Raw genomic sequence first — 19751 nt, forward strand, 5'->3', positions numbered from 1 at the left:
TGTATCAATGCTTTCATAACATTAAGTGCTAGTGTCTAGTGTATTTAAAAAACGCGCCAATATTTATAAGCGCACAAACATATTTATATATATTTGTACATACATGCTACACGTATTTGTATTTCAATTTAAATAGAAAATATGAAGTATTATAAACAAACATTGATGATTTAATACATTTAAACATGTTTTATATAGATATAATTTTTCATTTTTGTAAAAAGAAAATTCAATTAATATAGCAAAGATGTAGGTAGCATGATAACATTACTAACGGGTTTGAAAATTATTTTAACCCGGCAGTTTTATTTTTATTCGATCGTGGGACGAACACAGTTTAAAATAAACATGCAATAGTCTAGTGACGTCTGGATAGATCTGTTCCCTTTTTAATACGATGCAGAAGCAGTGCCAGTCTCAGTATTGCATTAGACTTTCAAAAGAGATATCGGCAACCAAACTTTTAACATTTAAATTTCTAATATTTCAAAGAAAATCATATAATATTTAGTTCTTGGTACGTATTATAGTGTTTTACATATATGTGTATCGGTATTATTCATAATTTCTTCTTGACATAGCAATTGTGCATTAAGTATTATTTATTTAAAATTTAAACGTATGCTATGTAACGTTTAGTTAAACAACATGACAAAAACAACAAATTTGACTGCACATGAATGGAAGGAGGAGGGCAATGTGGAATTCAATAAAGGAAATTGGTCAGAAGCTTTAAGTTGTTATACAAATGCATTGAAACTTACAAATGAAGATAATTCAGAGAAAGCTATATATTATAAGAATCGTGCTGCTACATATTTAAAACAAGAAGAATATAATAAAGCAATTGAAGATTGTGATGAAGCTCTTAAAATATCTCCAAATGATCCAAAAGCATTGTTTCGTCGATGTCAAGCATTAGAAGCATTGGAAAGATACGAAGAAGCATATCGTGATGCAAGATACATTATTTCTGCAGATCCTGGCAATAAAGCAATTCAACCTATTGCTGCAAAGTTACATGAAATTGTCCAAGAAAGATATAGACAAAATTCTCGTGTTAGTGTAAAGGTTTGTATATTAGCATTCATTATATAACATGATAGATCAATTACAAAGTGTATTTTAAAACTTTTGCATAGTTGAAACTATAAAAATATCTTTTTCTATAATACACAAACCAGTACATGAATATGTTCTTTTAAAGGTATCACAAATGATAGATATAGCTTTCGAAATAAAAGGAGATAGTGAAAAACGAGAAACAGCAATGAACAATTTACTTGTTCTTGCTCGGGAAAGAGCAGGAGCAGAAATAATGTTTAATGATGGAGTAATCTCTAAAATAATAAAGATGCTTAAACTTGAGAAAAGTGAGGAAATAATAACAATTGGTGTTCGAATTATTGCAGAATTATGTAAAGATAACATTAATAGAACTGAAACTATTATAAAGCAAATTGGTATACCTTGGTGTTTAGAGATGATCAACAGTATAATTGCAGAAAGAGTAAATGCTGCTCAATATTGCTTACAGGTTAGTAAATTTAATAAATATGAAAAATTGTTATTTTCAATGTTAAAATGTATGTTCATTTTAATATCTTTTTAAAATTATGTTTGCAGACAATACTAAACACATATAGTGGAATGACTAACAAACCAGATTCAAAACCAAACAAAGAATTGTGTGATAAATACAACAAGGAGATAGATACTATTTTATCTTGTTTACTGTACAGTGTAACAAGCAGAACAATTTCTGGACTAGCTAGAGATGCAATTATAGAACTTATTATGCGTAACATCCACTATACTACATTAAATTGGGCAGAACGATTAGTTGAACTTCATGGTTTAAAACGTTTAATGGAAGTAGCTAGTGAGCTTGAAGAATATAAATATGAATCCTCAATGCACATTACATCATCTACTAGAACTATAACAAGTGTGTGCTTGGCAAGAATTTATGAAAATATGTATTATGATGCAGCAAAGGAAAAATTTAGAAATGCTATTGATGAATATATAAAAGATAAACTACTAACACCAGATATAGAATCTAAGGTAAATAATATATTTGTTTAATCTTTGGTGAAAGCTATATTATGAAAAATATAAATATATAACATATTTATTCATGTCATATTATTCTTTTAAACAGGTTCGTGTTGTAGTTGCAATAACAACTTTATTGCTTGGTCCACTAGATGTTGGAAATACAATAATTGCTAAGGGAGGTATTTTAGAAATGATACTTGTTATGGCAGGAACAGAAGATCTATTACAACAAAAAGTTGCTTGCGAATGTATTATTGCCGCTGCATCCAAAAAAGACAAAGCTACCACAATTATCAATCAAGGCGTGAATATATTAAAGAAGTTGTACCAATCTAAAGATGATTCTATTAGAGTACGTGCTTTAGTAGGATTGTGTAAATTAGGTAGTTCAGGTGGTACAGATGCTACAATAAGACCATTTGCTGATGGAGCAACGAAAAAATTGGCTGAAGCTTGTAGAAGGTTTTTAATTAATCCTAAAAAACAAAAAGATATGAGAAAATGGGCAGTGGAAGGATTATCATATCTTACTTTTGATGCTGAAGTCAAAGAAAAATTAATTGAAGATGTGCAAGCAGTTCAAGCAATGATAGAACTGGCCAAAACTGGAGATCAGTCTGTAATTTATGGCGTCGTTACTACATTAGTGAATTTATGTAATGCATATGATAAACAAGAACTTATACCAGAAATGATTGAATTAGCGAAATTTGCAAAACATCATATACCAGAAGAACATGAGTTAGATGATATAGATTTTGTAAATAAAAGAGTAATTGCATTAGCTAACGCCGGTGTAACATATGCATTAGTCGCACTTTCTAAAACAGAAAGCCAAAATAGCAAAGAACTAATAGCACGTGTATTTAATGCAATTTGTAGTCAACCGGATGTACGAGGAATTGTTGTTCAACAAGGTGGAGGAAAAGCACTTTTACCATTAGCTCTAGATGGCACAGATAAAGGAAAAAAACAAGCATCACAAGCTCTCGCGCGATTAGGAATTACAATAAATCCAGAAGTTGCATTTCCTGGACAAAGAATAATGGAGGTAGTTCGACCATTTTTAAATCTTTTAAATCCAGAATGCTCTGCACTTGAAAACTTTGAAGCTTTAATGGCCTTATGCAACTTAGCTGGTGTTAATGATAGTATTCGAAAACGAATTTTAAAAGAAGGAGGCTTCCAAAAAGTTGAAGCTTATATGTATGAAGATCATGAAATGTTAAAACGTGCATCCACGCAGGTTATAAATAATTTAATGATGTGTGAAGACACTATTAAGTATTATGAACAAGAAAACGATAGAGTTAAATATCTAGTCATTCTTTGTGAAGATGAAGATGTAGATACAAGCATGGCGGCAGCAGGGGCCTTAGCAATGTTAACATCAGTTAGCATAAAGTCTTGCATAAAAATATTTGATTCAAAGGATTGGTTAGAATCACTACATTATTTACTTGCTAATCCAAATTCTGATTTACAACATAGGGGGATTATAATAGTTTTAAATATGATGAAAAGTACAAAAGATGTAGCAAGTAGAATGATTGAAACTGATGTAATGGAAATTTTAATGGCTTTGACAAAGAGTGACACAGTGGAAAACAAAAAAATTAAAGAATTAGCAGCTAAAGCATTAGAAGCTGCCGCAGAATGGAAACTTATTAGGAAGAGTGAAAATGAAGAACAAGTACCGCAAAATACAAATAATTTGGAAAATATTGAATAAATATATACAGTATGCACTTAACTTAATTTTGGTGTGTAAAGAATATCTAATAATGAATATTTATCATAATACCGCAAAGTGCCTAAAGAAAGATTATCAATTTCATCTTTCATAGCAAACAACACAATAAAATATTTAAGTAATACGTAAGTATTTTTAGACATAGTTAAATTGTAAAAATATTGCATTTATTAATATTCTAATATTATACATATAATATAATTATATAAAAAATATAGAACTATTTATTTAATGCCTAAAAATCCAAATTATTTAATTTAATATAAATAATAATATACTATATATTTGTATACATTTATGTATATGTACAAGTTTCATAGTGTGCAATATTTTCAGTATAACATTAAATGTAGTATTATTTAGCTATTCTTATGATATTGACTGACTTATAATATACTGTTTTACATCTGCCAAAAATAGATTCAAAAATTTTTAAGATGAAAATATACACTATAATTTAAAAAATGGATGATTTAAAGCTTGATCTGCAGTAAGACGTGTTTTATAATCTAAATCCAATAACCTTAGTAGAAGATGATAAGCTTCTTTTGGAAACTGAGTGTCCAATGATACCTTAAAATATAAATACTTTTTAACATAAAATCTTTAGTACATCACATTACATATTATTTAAAAACAAAAATGTTATACTTAAATTCTTAATTATATTTATGAATAAATGTTAAATTATAGAAGATACCTTTTCACATGTGTTATGATCTTTATTATTTAATAAACCTTTATTTCTTTTTTGTAATTTCTGACATAAAGATACAATATCAACCCCTGGTATATCTTCACTAAAGATAACTTTTTTTCCTGAATTGTCAAAGAAAGGTTTAAAATATATAAAGTAAGCAAAATGATAAATTAGAACAAACCAAAGAAAGTAAAAGACTACAATATAAATTGTATTTAAAAAAATGATTTTTTTCAAACCTAATTTGCGTGCACACTGTTGCATTTTATTTGATCCAAATATAGTTGTTATTTCTGCTAAAGCTGTACAATCATCTGGTGAAAGAAAAAATGGTTGAGTACCACTAAGAATACAGAGCATCATTACTCCACTTGCCCAAATATCAATTGCTGGTGTTTGTGAAGGATGCTTTAGTAAAACTTCCGGAGCACGGAAACCTGGTGTACCAGCTCTTGGGGCTGTCTGTTCTGGTCTTGATATACATAATGAACAAACTTTTGCTTTACCAAAGCAGTAACACTTCTCTTCTGTACCTTTCCTTCTTCTATCGAGAGAAAGATTTAAACTGTTCTGTAAAAATATTAGAGAGTAACAACATACGTTTTTTAAAGAAAATTCTTCTACAATTGTAAATAATTGATACATTACTTCATCCGTTCTTTTCCTTTTAACAACTTGTGTTTCAGAATTAAGTAATTTAAGATTGTTAGATTTTTTCTCTGCTATATATTCTTGTGCTAATCCAAAATCAACTAACAAGTATCTATTAAGAAATACAAAATTAAGATAATATATTCATATGAATATAATTTATGTTGTTATACCTTTTGTTGCATCTATCATATAAAAAATTACTGGGTTTGACATCTCTATGTATAATATTAAATTTATGAACCCTTCTTAATGCAGTTAATAACGCAATCATATAATCTTTTGTTTCCTTTACAGTCATATCTTGTACATATTCCTATTTAATATTATTAAATTTTAAGATTATTAAACTCTTATTTATAATATTATGAAATTAAGATTAATTGAGATATAAGAAGTCAAGTATTTTACCGAAAATTTATCATGCCTCATATATGGCATTACAAATATTACTGTTTCAAAATTTCGTAAACATAATTCTAATCCAACTACATAATCTTTTCCTCTGAAAAAGAAATTACAAATATATATTTATATACATATTGTTTGCATTTCAATCAAGCTTAAAATATCAATTACCCTATCTGTTGCATACATTGTAATTCTCGTTCAATTTTTTCAGGATGTCTAGTAGGAACTAAATGTTTCAATGCAAATTTTTTAGAGCCATCAGATAGTTTTAAAGTAGCTAAGTACACAGAACTGAAAGTTCCTTCTCCAACTTTTCCATGTACATGAAATAAATCTTTTATTAGTGGAATTGTATTTTTAACAGCAACATTATTTTCTGAAATTGTATATTTTTAAGTTTTGATTTTTTTCTATAATTTCAACAAATTTTTGTAAATAAAATCTTTTACCATCATCATTATCTTCCTCCATTTGAGTTTTTTCTTCCATGACTTCAATATATCATTTAGTTTACTTAATCGAATAATCAAACAATTATTTTAAAATTACTTAGTGTAAGAAATTAATAATTTCACCATTTAACATTAAGAATTTAGCTGTCACGTGTATGATAACCTATTAAATATTAGACATTGGCGCCATTCTAAATATTGAAACATGCACATATTAATGGTGTTTAAATAATAAAGTAAAATATCACATTAATAAAAAATGTATAGATTTAGAATCTAATTATTGTATAATGATGAATTTTTAGTAAAATCTAAATTTTTATAATTGCGATAAATATTATTTGCAATTTTATTTCTCAAATAAGTTTTTACGCTTAATATGTAAAAATGTAATAATTATTTCAAATTTATATACCTATGCAGATTTATAATGTGTATAAATTTCTTCCAAAGTACATATTTTTTAGAATTAACACTTTTAGGTAATATGTGTATATACATACTTAGAAATTTTTATGTGTATATATATGTACCAAGCAGCAAGCTGGTGTATTTATCGTTACAAAAAATTTCTGTTATATTTATTATTCTAAATGTAATATTGTTATATATAGTTAAACGGCAATAATAATTAATATTTTGAAAATATAAAAATTATCTTTTAATACATTTTAATACATAATTTAAAAAGAACTTTCTAAGTTCTTTCAAATAGAGGTTAAGGTAAGAAACATATTAATATTTTGATTGAATTGTATTAATATATTTCTATTTTGATTATATTTATATAAAGTTTTTTATTATAGGTCGCATAAATATAGAATTATTTTGCAGTTTAAAGATATAGAATTGAATTCAAAACAATTGGGACATTTCCTAATCTATCTGTTATAAGAAGTAAGAAATATGGAGAAAAATTTGTTTAATATCAATTCATCCAAATCATCATCACAGTCATTAGAAATAAGTGAAAACAGAATGGGAAATGACATGAATTTGGATAACATAGCGCTTTATCTTATTGGTACTAAAGAAAGGTTTAGAGAAAATATTATAATTCCAAGAACTGTGGGACCTGTACAACTTAAAACTGATCTTCAAGAAGTAATGGACAGTTGCATCGGGAAAAGTATTATTTCTTCTGTTATAGGTATATTTATATTGTATACTATAAAGTAACTATTATTTATATCAGTATAATTAAAAAAAAATTAGATTCGTAGGATATGGCATAGGAGCTGCAATGGGTTTATTCACATTTAGTTTATTTCCAAGTATGGCAAGCATTGAAAAACAGCAAACTGTTCGTGAAGTTTTTATAGAAATGAAAACTACAACCCTAAGTCATGCAAAAAGTTTTGCTGTATTTGGTTTTGCATGTGCAGCAATTGGATGTGCGATAGAATCGGTAATAATTCTTTAAATTTAATATAAAGTTGTAGGTTAATTTACATTTATCTATTTATCATAATATTTTACAATTCCCTTTAGTATACAGGAAAATCTAATTTGAAGATTGAGGCATGTGCTGGTGGTTTAGCAGGTGGAATAATAGGTCTAAGAGGTACTATTTTATGTTAAATTTAAATATAACTTTATATATTTATACTTGAATTTAATCTTGTGTTTTAGCTGGTGCGAAAGCAGGTTTATTTGGAGCAGCAAGTGGTGCAGCATTTTTAACAGTGGCAACCTACTATATGCATAAATATTAAACAATGTTATAAGTTACAGTAGATATATATTTCTATAAAAAAAGTATAAAACACTTCGAATATGCCTGTACAATACATATAAAAAGCACAAGAACATTCTTAGTATAAAAATGCATACACATAAGTACAATAGTTAAAAAAATAAAGTAAATTCACATAATACGTCAGTATTCATTGTACCTACATTCTTACAAATCTCCGCTTTTCAACATAATGTATTAATTGATCTTTTTTAAGATACAAATTATAAAATGAATTAAATGGCTACTAGTATATATTATTAATTAAAAATAAAATTGATGTTATTTGAACATAATACTTTACATATTGCGAATATGTATGTAAACATGTAAATCTACATTTTATATTTAACACTGTTTATCACGGCAAAAAGTAAATGCTGTAGTGTTTGCATATATTGAATGATTATTGACAATTTAATATTGGCAGTCTTAAAAATTTGTTATATAAAAAAATATACATAGAATGTTGGACGATATGCAAATTGTATACCTTTACTAATATTTTTGTCAATTGTGTAAAATATCAATCTTCATAAAATGTCATTATATATATTTATCTATACAACAAATATTACTTCTTTATTATTAAATTCACATTGTACCTCATGAATCTTCTTTACCTGTTTTAAAATGTGATTTTCTATATTTTCTATATTATTTAAAAAGACTACGTCTGCTTATCTTTATGTATTATAATATATCAATACTATATGATATTTTACCGAATATTAGCTGTATTACATTCGTTATTTCAAGAAGTACAAATTGTTTTATAATAGCTTTATTTTATAAAAGGATTATATACTATTTTTGATATTTGTATTTTAATAATTAAAATTATAAGTTGTTTTATTAAAGAAAAATATGCAAGGCACTTATTACGCATTCTGTGTTGTGTAATTATGAAATTATAGTTACTTTATCTATAATTAGCTTTCTGTACTTTGAATTTACTTTACTTGTCGATTTTGTTAACACATTCGATTTTATGTCTAGTTAATTACCCATAGTTTTCTGAATCAAAAATATTCAATAAAAAACGTATATTTCTTGATTAAGATTGTCAAAAATAAATTCTTGAAAATTGTAAATTTATGTTTAAATTGTCTTGAATAGCATTAATTAATTAATTAATTAATTAATCATTTAATACAACTTTTTGGCACCTGTAATGGCGAAGAATTAATTTTTCTTCACACATTTGTGCAGAAAGCATATATAATTAAGGTTGTTGTTGTTGCATTTGCGCCTGCATTACAGCCACTAGCTCCTGCATTCGTCGTAATTCAGCTTCTTTTTCTTGTAAAATACGATCCTTCTCAGATACAGAATTGCTTCTTTCAGATTCTGCAATCCTATTAGTAAAAGGATTGAATTAAAAAGTATGGTCCAAATATTTTCTTATAATTATAACATCATATTTACGTTTGTCTCCGAGGTGGTACAGGAGCTCCTTTTGCTAGTCTTTCACTGCGATAATTTTCATAATGTACCTCTTGAGTTACTTCTTGTAAATCTTGCATATGTGTGCTATAAATATAAAAAAACAATAAATAATGAAAATTTCCTTCAACACTTATATATATCCTTTTAAATAAATGCCACATACATTAACATTGTCCTTAGTTTTATAAAATCACAATGATCTGGATTTTCAACTTCTACTACACCCCATGGATACAATCGTCCACGTACTTTTCGTCCTTTTACTTCTAATAAGGTATTTGCTCCACATACAGCAAATGGAACTGCTTCTTTTAGTTGTCTAACTTGTTCTTTGTAATCTTCATCTTCATCGCTATCACAATCTGGTAAAGGATAAATCTTTATACCACTACCTTCAATTTCTTCCATAACTCGTTTTTTTAAACGCAGTACTTCTTTTTTTGTAAGTACATCAGCTTTTGCAATCACTGGCACAATATTAACTTTATTATGAAGTTGTTTCATAAATTCTATATCCAAAGGTTTTAGTCTGGTAAAGATAAAAAGATATATAAAGGCATCGATATTTTATAAAGCAATAAAAAAAGCATGTAATTAATATATCTTACCCATGTCCGAATGGAGAAATAAAATAAAAACAACAGTGTATTCTATTATCTACTATATTCCTTCTATTTAAACCACTTTCATCACGTAAAAATCTTTCAAATTGATCATCTATATATTGTATGATAGCTCTAAAACTATCTGTATTATCAATTGCATCTCCATAACCTGGGGTGTCAACAACAGTTAATCTAAGTTTGACACCTCTTTCCTCAATCTCCACAGTTGAAGCATCAAGTTTAACAGTTTGATTAGTTTTCTCTGTTTAGATTATATTAATATATTGACTATAATATATGTGAGACATATATATAGTTGAAAATATATAAACAAAGATTAATTTACCTATGGCATCAGGAATTATACGTTCTGGATATAAATCAGTAAGGAACAAACTATTTACTAATGTAGATTTTCCAAGACCAGATTCTCCAACAACCATCAATGTAAATTCAAATCCTTTTTTTACTGATTTTCTATGGACTTGATTAGGTAAATTTGCAAATCCCACATATCCAGGTGTTTCAAGACTAGCAAACTATCAAAAACAAGGTAGAAGTTGACAAATCAAAATCGTATTTCAAATGCATATTTCGTAAAAAATTTCAGATTTAGTAAATAATACAAACAACTTCTTTTTCATAATAAAAAAGTATGCAAAAATATAAAAAAAAGTTTACGTTTCAATTATATTATACCCACCGTTTTTACGCTTTCACTAGACATTTTTTCGTATTAATTCGATCTGACGGTAAGAAGACGTTAATATCGTTGCGTGCTGTCTTTAAATATTATCGAGAAGGATCAGAAACTGAATTTCAAGTTAACAGGCGCCGTATTGTGACAGAAGGCAAGATACCCGAAATATACGCACATATATCATGAATAAGATGAATAATAGGTTATTTGAACTTAAAATTTCCTGTTTTAATTGACATCACTTTCCTATTATCTGCATGCATTGAATAAACAAACAATATTATATTTAACAGAATTAAACACTTCTATTATAGATTCATTGAATATGAAACAAAGATATTGCACCGACTGTACAGGAAATGTTACGGTACATAGGAATATTGTATATCTGTGTTAGGAATAAGGAGGGGTACCCTTAATAAGGGAGAAGTTTAGGCGTGGCTACCGAAATAAACATTGGTATTCCATAAAACGTACTATGATTATAATTTTGTTTTTAAGTTACAAAATTCCTTAACATAAATTAATGTTAAGTATTTAGTTTTAAGTATAATAATTGATCTTAATTAATTATAATCGTATATTCGCTTAATATTTAAAAGTTATATTAAAATTGAATATTAAATTATTTAATAATACAACTTACAAAATATTAAGAATGTTATACATTATTCGCAGTTCAAATTATACATAAATTTTATTTTCTGTTTCTTAATTTTCTAAAGATACATTACACAAATACAAGGCAAACGACTACTTTATTCAGGAAATAATATCATATACAAGCATAGTTTTATATAATATTTGTCATTAATTCAAGTTTTTCTTTACTTATTATCTCATAATCATCGATACCTTCTTAAATGATCAATATTTATTACTAGCATAATTAATTAATTCGTTACACAATAGTAATGCGTAATAATCAACACATTATCCTCATACCATTCAGTGATGTATAATTTTTTCAATCACTCAATTTTTTATTCTTTATAAATATTTGTTATTTCACAAGCGCGTAAATAATTGCTTAATATTTTTGATCATATATGACTTTTTATATTAAACAATTATTTATAAATCATCTGAATATGCTCATACAATGATTGGTGTTGAAGTGAAACATAAAAATTATAAGGAGGGAAATGAAAAGAGGGACAATGTTTCTTGTACTCCTTCAAACAAAGATTATTAGAGTACGATACTATTAGAGAAGATCAGTTTTTATATGGAATCAAATGTATGTATGGTGATAGTATATATTTGTAATAGTTTGTACACATACCATCAATATTATTATAATCTGATACAAATACCCAACATGAAATTGACGTGAATATTAAAATGTACTTTCCATATCACATCATTATTCACGTGTATACACATATATATACACACATATAATTCAAGTGTTTGTGTGTGCGCGCACACGTGTGTACATATATATATATATATATATATATATATATATTATACATACATACATACATACATATATATATTTATATATATTATACATATATATATATACACACGCACGCACGCACACGCACACACACACATATATATATATACATACATATGTGATACGAGTGACCATATGCATATATATATATAATTACACATAACCAATATTACTCAGCATGCATGGTGCACACAATTTTTACTTCACATTTCCAATTTATTATTATATTTTTTTAAAACTAAGAAGTTAGTGTAAAGAGAGGGGGGCACTCGATGAAAAATTTTTATTTTTAATTAAAAATGTCAAATACGTCGAACTTAAGAATCTCATGAAATCACTTTTCATTATTATTGTGGGGAAGACTCCCCTTAGGGATAAATAAAAATTATTCCAATTTCATCTCAGAAGAGATTTTCCCCACTACATTGGAGGAAATTAGAGGATCTTGATTTTTGTTTTCAAATATTTTTGTTGGGAAAGTTCCTTTCCCTGAAATTTAGGGAATCAGAAACTAATAATGATAATGTGTTTACTTGTCATCAGTATTAATTTTTTCCTCCCGAGGTTTTGCACCACCATAAATTGAGCTTGATTTACTTGATTCAGCAATTGCATTTATCGGATCTTGAATTGTTCTTGGTGCTAGTACCAGACGTTTTCTTCCACTTGTATCAGCTGTAATAACAATATTAGGAATTATTTTTATCATTTTAAAGATAAAATTTCAGAAAAATATTTATATACAGACAAACCTGGAGGTGGATCTTTGTGAAATGGTTCATCATGAAATGGTTTTCGTTCAGGTCCAGTTCCACGAGGAGGTGGTCTATTGCCATATGATTTAGATGATGCATTACGTGGCCATTCTCGACTTCCACCTCCTGTATCATCATTAAACTGACTATAGTTACCCCGGTTACCCCTCATGTCCCATGTACTACCTTGTCTACCAGCATGACCTTGGCCTTGGCCTTGACCTACATAGCCTCCTGCACAGTTATTATATAAAGTTTAATTTCTAATAACAATATGCCTTTGTGTATATATATACTTTGAGTATATGTGTATGCATACACAATATAAGAATTTATTTTAAAACAGTTATTTAAAATAAAATTTGAAATCTTGCATTGGAACTTTAACTACTGCTGAGTCTATCAAATTAGTTTATGAAGTCAAACTTAAAATATTTATGATATACGTTATGCAAAGCATAACGCTTACTAGAATACATAGATTTGCTTCCAAAATCATCACCATATCCACCACGGCCACCATCTCTCCCTCTAAAGCCTCCTCCACTACCACCGCCACTGCGACCTCTTCTGTCAAATCCACCTCCTCGATCATTTCTTTTACCCTCTGCTACATCTATTTTGATGACACTTTTATCTACTTCTACTGCTCCATCCATTTCCAATGCAGCTTCTAAGTCTGCCAACTCTTCGAATTCAACATAACAAAAGCCCTTAAACCTATAAAAACAAAATAAGATAATAAGTAAGACAGTGATAAGATAACAACTTTCACATTACAGAAGATGTATAATATAATCATATCAAAATTAACTTACCTATCAGTTTCTTTATCTTTCACCAATCTGATTCCTTTAACATTAAGTTTTTTGAAAATTTTATCAACATCTCCTTGTACAATTCCATTTGGCAAATTTCCCACAAATGCGGTATATGGTGGTTCGGTTGGCAATGGTTTTCTGCCACTTCGATATCCACCCCCATAATCTCTGCATAAAAGCAATTTACATTTATACACAGAAATTTTGTCAAATTAAATATTGTTTTATAAAAACATTTTATACACTGAACTTTGTACAAATTTTATACAATTAATATTCGTAAAAGAATGTAGCACCACTTTTACGTTTCACTACTTTTTAACCTCATTTAATAAAAAATAACATTGAACACTTCAGAATTGATACATAGTAATTTAATATTTCAAAAAATTACACAAAGTTTTGTATTCACTTTCAAGTATTAACTAAAGAATAGCAGAAGTATGTGGAATTTTATAATTCTGGCACTCATTTAGGCACTAACTTTCTTAAGCACATATTCTAACAAACTATGTAGAGTTAATTACTTTTGTGTATTGTATTAAATAGTATTTCTAAACAAATGGGTTGTGTATATCGCACGAATTCTAAGTTAACATCTTCGTTACTAATGCTATGACTAAGATAGACTATTGTTTGGCCGGCCAAAATAAAGCCGCGTGTCGAAGGTACCATATCTGCAAGGTGCTGCGCTGCACTCTAATCGAAACTCACTTAACCTTAAAATCGCAAAATTATTAAAGAACAAAAACATTTTTTTACTGATTCGATGTAATGGTTAAATATCACCCTTGCTCTATATCGAAAAATCTCAATAACTATCGTACACGAAAGAAATTTTACCCTATACTTGCCTTAAATCTTCGTAACCACCTCGACCAGCCATATTGCATACACGAAACTGACCGGGACCGCGCGGGTCGAGTACAATACTATGTTCAAGATGGCACTTCTCTAATCACTAAAGAATTTGAAATCGTGAATCTATGCAAACTTACTTAGTTCAGGTACCGTTTCACCTATTAGTATATTTTGACAATATTTTATGAAACGATTAAGAATTTGTAGTGGGGGATACAATCGCTGCTGCTTTTGATATGAATTTGTCGACTATTATAGATTATGATAAGTCCTTTTTAGAAAATAATTTATTTATGTAGTTGAGTTGCATAATATTACTAAAAAATTTTATTTATAGCAATTCGACAGTTTTAGAAAGGTACGAAATTTTTAACGAAAACGATTGACAGTCTATGTAATTAAAAAATGAAACGTACATTTTTAATTTCATATTCTATTCATTATGTGTTTCATTTAAATAACGATTATTGCAAGATTGTTAAAATATTAATTTGTTCGACTGTTTTGATATTTTTCTCATCTAGGTACTTATTAGATTAACATAGTTCTAGTTGAACTAAAGCAAGATGGCAGACGAGACTATGCACGTGGCAGAGGTTGTTTCAAATAAATTTGAAATGAAAGATATAAGTAAAGTAGATTGTAAAATGCTTGATTGTTTTACTAAACTTATAAATGAAGTAGAATCAGAAAGAATACATGGTGGGATTGCCTTATTGAAATATTTAATTCAAAAAAATTCAGTAAGTGTTTATTTAAAGATAACCTTAAAATAAATCGTTTTTGTATAGGTTGAAAAATAATCAGTGTTTTAATCGATAAATTATTTATAAATATAATGTCTTAGGAACACAATGATAGTCAAGAATTTAAGTATGCTATGAAAAGGCTTATTCGAAGCCTAGGCTCTTCAAAAACGAGTTCACGTATAGGTTTTTATACGACTTTAACAGGCTTTCTAACAATGAATCCTGATACGTCTATAGAAAACTTTTTATCTATAGTAGACAATGAATTACAACCAGTAAACAGCAATAGCAAAAGTGTAAGAAAATCAATTTGTTTTATGTTATCATAGTAAGTATTTTGTATTTAGTATCAACTATATCATTTCAGGAAAATGGTGACATTTATATGGGACGCATATTGGGATATGGAGCATTAATAAGGTCTAAAATACTCTCAAAAAGCTCTAGTGCAATACAATTACAAACTATTCAAAATCTTATCAGTGCAGGCAAACAACGTAGTTATTTATCATTTGTTTCTGTTTCATTTCTTGTTGAATTTGTGAATCAAGTTGATACTAATTGTATTAAAAGATCAATTTGGCCAATTATTGAAAAAGAATTTGGCAAGCCATGGGCAGAACAAACATTAGATTCATTTTATGTTTTGTTAGTAATAAAGAATAAATGTCCATCACTTGTAAATGATAAATTTTCAAAAACACATTTTGGTACAGAACATATTGTTACTAAAGAATCCATGAATGATATAGTAAAAGTACTACTGGTAAGTATAATCTATAATTTGATTTATGCACATTATTTGTAAAAGGTATATTAATTAATGCATTATTAATGCTTAGGGCTTATCCAGAATTATATCATGTCATCATCCAGTATTCAAATTATTTTGTGAGAATTTAAAATCAACTGAACTAATTATCGATTTTTGGACTCGTATAGATCAGAAATTTGCAAAGCCATCTAAAACTGATGAATATTTAGTTATACAAATCCTGAAATTGATATTGTCAAATATCGTAGATAAATCTATACTTCCATCATTATTGTCACCAAACTATGTGCAGCATATGTTAAAAAAATGTTCTGGATCTAAAAATCATAACAAAGATGAAGTACTTCTTGGATTTAAAGAAGTCTTAAATTTGTTAATATCAGCTACAAACAGTGATGATACTAAACTAAAAATACAAATTGCTGTATTAAAGAAATTAATATTGTATCCAGGTGATTTAATGATCGAAAAAAAAACAGGCACAAAAATAATTCAAATGCTTACTGGAAATTTGAACTTAGATGGTATAAAGAAAGTATCAAAAATATACAGAGGTATAATTGAAAATACAATATCTAGGGATAAATCAAATGTCCAAGCAGAATCTTTTTGGACAAATGCTGAAAGAATTTATGCTGCTCATTTATTAACAAGGTATTTGATATTTCGAGAGGTGGCATCTAATATGTTTTATCTTTGGTGCAGTAATTTACGTATATTTCTGAATATATCTGATTTATTTATTATGTTTTACTAGATTAATAGGACATCCTAAAACGCTTATGGATAGAGAATGGAGATTAGATCAGTTGAAGTTTTTATTTACTTATGGATTATGTGAAGTGCCTAATGTTGGGGTAGATCTAGCTCGTAAATATTATTTATATATTTAATATTATAATATACGCATATATTTTTCCTTGTTTCTGTAAATTGTACCCTTTTTGTTTATAGCTCAATTTAAGGAAACATTTTATCATGCACTAGATCATAAATTACCAAGGTTGAATGATCTACGAAGTATATTAAGTGAATTAGTTCATTTTGTGAATATTAATTTGAAAGAGCAAACATTGAAATTAAGGAATCCACTAACAAATGAAGTAAAAAATTCGTGGGAGAAAGTTATATATTCAATAAAAAATTTAGAAAATAATACGAAAAAGACAGAAGCTGTACCAGTATTTCATACAATGAATTTACACATGGGTTTACAATTATTCTCAGACCCACAAATGGCAATTATGGCTATTGATGAACTACAAAGTTGTTATGAAAGAGTATTAAAACAGACTAGAAAGCATAAAACTGGTAGTAATAAAAAGCTAAATGATGAGCCAGAGTGGGTAGAAGTAGTTGTTGATTTGTTATTGTCTTTTTATTCTAAAAATAGCCATTTGTTACGATCATTAGTGGGATGTGTGTTCCCACATATTTGTTCCTATGTGACGCCAACAGCTATACATCAAATATTAGCAGTATGTAATTGTTATAAATGTAGTTAAAAAATTAGTGACTCTTATATTTCGAATTTTCTATTTCTAGGTATTAGATGTAACAAATGAGAAAGGACCACTTGTAACAAGAAATAGTAATGATAATGAAGAAGAAATTTCATCAGATGTAGAATCGGATTCTGACAGTGAAGAGGATAATAAAAGTGATGGAGAAAATACTAATGATGAAATGGAGACTTCGTCGGATAATGACTCTGATTCAAATGAAGAATCAATGAGTGAAAATGAAGATGAGACATTAACTGATAGATTACGAATGGCAGTAAGTCAAGCATTAGGTGATGTTTCCGTTCAAATGGATGATGATGATATAAATGTAGATAACATCGGCGAGGAAGAAGGAAAACGATTAGATGAATCATTAGCAGCAGCATTTAGAATTCTTCGAGAAAATCGTCAATCGCGATCCAAAAAACAAGAAAAATCAGCCCAAGCTTTAACCCATTTCAGAATTCGAGTCATAGATTTACTAGAAACTTATTTAGAATGTGCCCCATCAATGGCAATTGTACTTGATATGTTACTTCCTCTCTTTGCCTTATTAGAATATTGCATAAAAGATCCGTATCAAAAACCTCTTTATAATCGAGTTCGATCTTGTTTAAAAATATTATCAATGGTAAAAAAATTTAAAGATACAGAAAATATTGATGAAGAATTATTAATAGTAATATTAAAGGTAATTATATAATACTTCATATCAACTTACTTGAAATTATACTTTATATCAACATATAATTAGAAAAAAAAATTGTACGTTTTAAGGCTTTAATAGAGAAAGGAGAAAGAACCACATCAATTTATCACGAAATGAGTGATAAATTAGCCGAATGTTGTACATTCCTTGTAAGATGTGCCCAGCAAGCTATTTTATCTACAGACACAATAATTAAAATTTACAAGGAAAATTTAACAGCATTTTTTAAAAAAAGGGATTGTGTACTATCCCCGCTACTATTTAAGAGCGTATTACAGTTACAATGGGAGGGTAATTGGAAGTTAGCTCTTTTATTGGTAAATTTTTGGTTTTTATTTTAGTAGATTAATTAAGTTTTAAATAATAAATAATTTTAATATTTATTTTTATAGGTTGACTTTGCGTTTGATAGTACTGTAAGGTCTTTTCGTAGAGGATATGCTCTAGAATTTTTAATAACTTTTTATAGTAATAGTCGATTAGTATATTTAGACACCAGACATTCTGATGTAAGAATGAAACTGGAAAAAACATTATGCAGCTGTACTATGACTACACTTCAAGGAATAATTAATATGCACAAAATTGAAAATGAACAAGTTGTTACATCTAATGGCACTGCAATAGGGAAAGAGGTCAGACAAAGATATATTTTTCTTCTGTTAACATTATTGCGAAGCATCTACATGCATCATTTAAAACAAGCATGGAATTGGAACGACATTGGGAATATACTCACAACATACAGAGCTCACGTATCACTTGCGAAAGATACGAAAGTAGCATACAATAGATTAGCAGTGCAGATTGGAATTCCAGTGAATATGTAAGTATACTAATTGACAAAAGTATAACGTTAATTTTATTGTTATATAAAATTAAATAATAATATTCGTTTTATTATCTTAGGTCACAGAAAAAAGCTAAAAATAAACAAAATGCTATAGTAAATGGGGAGATCAAAAATGCTACAAATAATGTAGAGCAGTTAAATAATACACAAGAAAATGGAAGTATAAAAAGCGATTCAGATACTTCTACATCACAGAGGCACGAATTCAAAAAGAAGAAAAAAAATAAAAGTGAACTGAGAGATAAACAATTATTGAAAAAGGAAGCTCGGATGTTGCGTCAAAAAGTAACGTCTGAAGGTTTTGAATCTTTTAACTTCAGTTCTTTTGTTTTTGATGACCAACCAGATAAAGATGTATCACTCTTTGAGAATGGAAATTCTCAAATTGGACAGACTAGTTCTAATTCTTCCCAAAAGAGGATGCTTGAAAGTATATCAAGTGGTAATAAAGCAAAAAAAAGAAAAAGTATGCAAACTGCTTGATATATGAAGTAAAAATGAATTGTTATTTTTATATAAGCATTTATAAAAGTATGTATTAAAGAGTCTTTTTTGTACAGCTTTAAAATATATAAATAAACCTTTTACATAAGCTATTAACGTTATATTAATGTATTAAATTATATTAATGAATAAGTTTCCTCCACATCTTTTATTGTAAATTTTCATTTCGTGAAAAATATAAATTTTAAAATATAAATTTATTGTAAGGAATGGGAATGTATGTTAAAGAGTATATGA

The 19751-nt window shown here is 27.8% G+C and overlaps 6 protein-coding genes across 12 annotated transcripts; 3 read left to right on the forward strand and 3 right to left on the reverse strand.

Annotated features, from left to right (window-relative positions):
• The first annotated feature begins 258 nt into the window (after positions 1-258).
• On the forward strand, positions 259-4521 carry unc-45 (unc-45 myosin chaperone). Its single transcript, XM_033336959.2, has 6 exons — positions 259-517; positions 640-1071; positions 1208-1537; positions 1627-2067; positions 2165-3939; positions 4235-4521. The coding sequence occupies exons 2-5, from the start codon at positions 649-651 to the stop codon at positions 3791-3793; spliced, it is 2823 nt and encodes a 940-aa protein (XP_033192850.1). The 5' UTR covers positions 259-517; positions 640-648; the 3' UTR covers positions 3794-3939; positions 4235-4521.
• On the reverse strand, positions 4244-6582 carry LOC117158262 (cell division cycle 7-related protein kinase). 4 transcript variants are annotated; one of them, XM_033336960.2, is made up of 9 exons: positions 6444-6582; positions 6026-6219; positions 5745-5952; positions 5577-5670; positions 5339-5481; positions 5163-5277; positions 4754-5084; positions 4515-4633; positions 4244-4387 (listed from the first exon to the last, which is right to left on the reverse strand). In XM_033336960.2, the coding sequence occupies exons 2-9, from the start codon at positions 6063-6065 to the stop codon at positions 4265-4267; spliced, it is 1173 nt and encodes a 390-aa protein (XP_033192851.1). In that variant the 5' UTR covers positions 6066-6219; positions 6444-6582; the 3' UTR covers positions 4244-4264. The 4 variants fall into 4 exon arrangements, with proteins under 4 accessions (XP_033192851.1, XP_076478567.1, XP_076478566.1 ...); XM_076622452.1 differs by having other exon boundaries at positions 4515-5084; positions 5745-5886; XM_076622451.1 differs by having other exon boundaries at positions 4515-5084.
• Positions 6583-6617: 35 nt separating this feature from the next.
• LOC117158264 (mitochondrial import inner membrane translocase subunit Tim22) lies at positions 6618-7903 on the forward strand. The gene is made up of 5 exons (XM_033336964.2): positions 6618-6751; positions 6835-7178; positions 7252-7436; positions 7520-7592; positions 7661-7903. Exons 2-5 carry the CDS (start codon positions 6935-6937, stop codon positions 7741-7743), a joined length of 585 nt encoding a protein of 194 aa, XP_033192855.1. The 5' UTR covers positions 6618-6751; positions 6835-6934; the 3' UTR covers positions 7744-7903.
• On the reverse strand, positions 7750-10917 carry Septin1 (Septin 1). The gene is made up of 6 exons (XM_033336963.2): positions 10521-10917; positions 10164-10356; positions 9821-10079; positions 9376-9741; positions 9192-9296; positions 7750-9121 (listed from the first exon to the last, which is right to left on the reverse strand). Exons 1-6 carry the CDS (start codon positions 10542-10544, stop codon positions 8989-8991), a joined length of 1080 nt encoding a protein of 359 aa, XP_033192854.1. The 5' UTR covers positions 10545-10917; the 3' UTR covers positions 7750-8988.
• A 339-nt stretch (positions 10918-11256) lies between these two features.
• Positions 11257-14669, reverse strand: eIF4H1 (eukaryotic translation initiation factor 4H1). Of its 4 annotated transcripts, none has more exons than XM_033337010.2 (6): positions 14413-14669; positions 13556-13726; positions 13207-13457; positions 12924-12971; positions 12735-12863; positions 11257-12657 (listed from the first exon to the last, which is right to left on the reverse strand). In XM_033337010.2, exons 1-6 carry the CDS (start codon positions 14442-14444, stop codon positions 12512-12514), a joined length of 777 nt encoding a protein of 258 aa, XP_033192901.1. In that variant the 5' UTR covers positions 14445-14669; the 3' UTR covers positions 11257-12511. The 4 variants fall into 4 exon arrangements, with proteins under 4 accessions (XP_033192901.1, XP_033192902.1, XP_033192899.1 ...); XM_033337011.2 differs by having other exon boundaries at positions 13240-13457; positions 14413-14668; XM_033337008.2 differs by having other exon boundaries at positions 12735-12971; positions 14413-14666.
• Positions 14670-14958: 289 nt separating this feature from the next.
• Mybbp1A (MYB binding protein 1a) lies at positions 14959-19606 on the forward strand. The gene is made up of 10 exons (XM_033337006.2): positions 14959-15162; positions 15267-15464; positions 15536-15934; positions 16011-16597; positions 16701-16813; positions 16898-17421; positions 17489-18139; positions 18226-18474; positions 18550-18983; positions 19067-19606. Exons 1-10 carry the CDS (start codon positions 14986-14988, stop codon positions 19491-19493), a joined length of 3759 nt encoding a protein of 1252 aa, XP_033192897.1. The 5' UTR covers positions 14959-14985; the 3' UTR covers positions 19494-19606.
• Positions 19607-19751: the final 145 nt, after the last annotated feature.

Source organism: Bombus vancouverensis, chromosome 10, assembly GCF_051014615.1.
Source record: "Bombus vancouverensis nearcticus chromosome 10, iyBomVanc1_principal, whole genome shotgun sequence".
NCBI classification, from domain to species: domain Eukaryota; kingdom Metazoa; phylum Arthropoda; class Insecta; order Hymenoptera; family Apidae; genus Bombus; species Bombus vancouverensis.

Excerpts from the sequence above, each read along its gene's own strand:
- unc-45 (XM_033336959.2), top strand. The coding sequence starts at position 649 with ATGACAAAAACAACAAATTTGACTGCACATGAATGGAAGGAGGAGGGC. Across the intron at positions 1,538-1,626 it reads CTGCTCAATATTGCTTACAG|ACAATACTAAACACATATAG; the intron begins GTTAGTAAATTT and ends TTATGTTTGCAG. Across the intron at positions 2,068-2,164 it reads CACCAGATATAGAATCTAAG|GTTCGTGTTGTAGTTGCAAT; the intron begins GTAAATAATATA and ends TCTTTTAAACAG.
- LOC117158264 (XM_033336964.2), top strand. The coding sequence starts at position 6,935 with ATGGAGAAAAATTTGTTTAATATCAATTCATCCAAATCATCATCACAG. Across the intron at positions 7,437-7,519 it reads TTGGATGTGCGATAGAATCG|TATACAGGAAAATCTAATTT; the intron begins GTAATAATTCTT and ends AATTCCCTTTAG. Across the intron at positions 7,593-7,660 it reads TGGAATAATAGGTCTAAGAG|CTGGTGCGAAAGCAGGTTTA; the intron begins GTACTATTTTAT and ends CTTGTGTTTTAG.
- eIF4H1 (XM_033337008.2), bottom strand. The coding sequence starts at position 14,444 with ATGGCTGGTCGAGGTGGTTACGAAGATTTAAG. Across the intron at positions 12,972-13,206 it reads AAGCAAATCTATGTATTCTA|GAGGCTATGTAGGTCAAGGC; the intron begins GTAAGCGTTATG and ends ATAACTGTGCAG. Across the intron at positions 12,658-12,734 it reads TCACAAAGATCCACCTCCAG|CTGATACAAGTGGAAGAAAA; the intron begins GTTTGTCTGTAT and ends TTGTTATTACAG.
- Septin1 (XM_033336963.2), bottom strand. The coding sequence starts at position 10,544 with ATGTCTAGTGAAAGCGTAAAAACG. Across the intron at positions 10,080-10,163 it reads TATAATTCCTGATGCCATAG|AGAAAACTAATCAAACTGTT; the intron begins GTAAATTAATCT and ends TAATCTAAACAG. Across the intron at positions 9,122-9,191 it reads GTACCACCTCGGAGACAAAC|GATTGCAGAATCTGAAAGAA; the intron begins GTAAATATGATG and ends TTTTACTAATAG.
- LOC117158262 (XM_076622451.1), bottom strand. The coding sequence starts at position 6,065 with ATGGAAGAAAAAACTCAAATGGAGGAAGATAATGATGATG. Across the intron at positions 5,482-5,576 it reads TGAGGCATGATAAATTTTCG|GAATATGTACAAGATATGAC; the intron begins GTAAAATACTTG and ends AATATTAAATAG. Across the intron at positions 5,085-5,162 it reads AAAGGAAAAGAACGGATGAA|AACAGTTTAAATCTTTCTCT; the intron begins GTAATGTATCAA and ends ATATTTTTACAG.
- Mybbp1A (XM_033337006.2), top strand. The coding sequence starts at position 14,986 with ATGGCAGACGAGACTATGCACGTGGCAGAGGTTGTTTCAAATAAATTT. Across the intron at positions 15,163-15,266 it reads ATTTAATTCAAAAAAATTCA|GAACACAATGATAGTCAAGA; the intron begins GTAAGTGTTTAT and ends ATAATGTCTTAG. Across the intron at positions 18,475-18,549 it reads GGAAGTTAGCTCTTTTATTG|GTTGACTTTGCGTTTGATAG; the intron begins GTAAATTTTTGG and ends TTATTTTTATAG.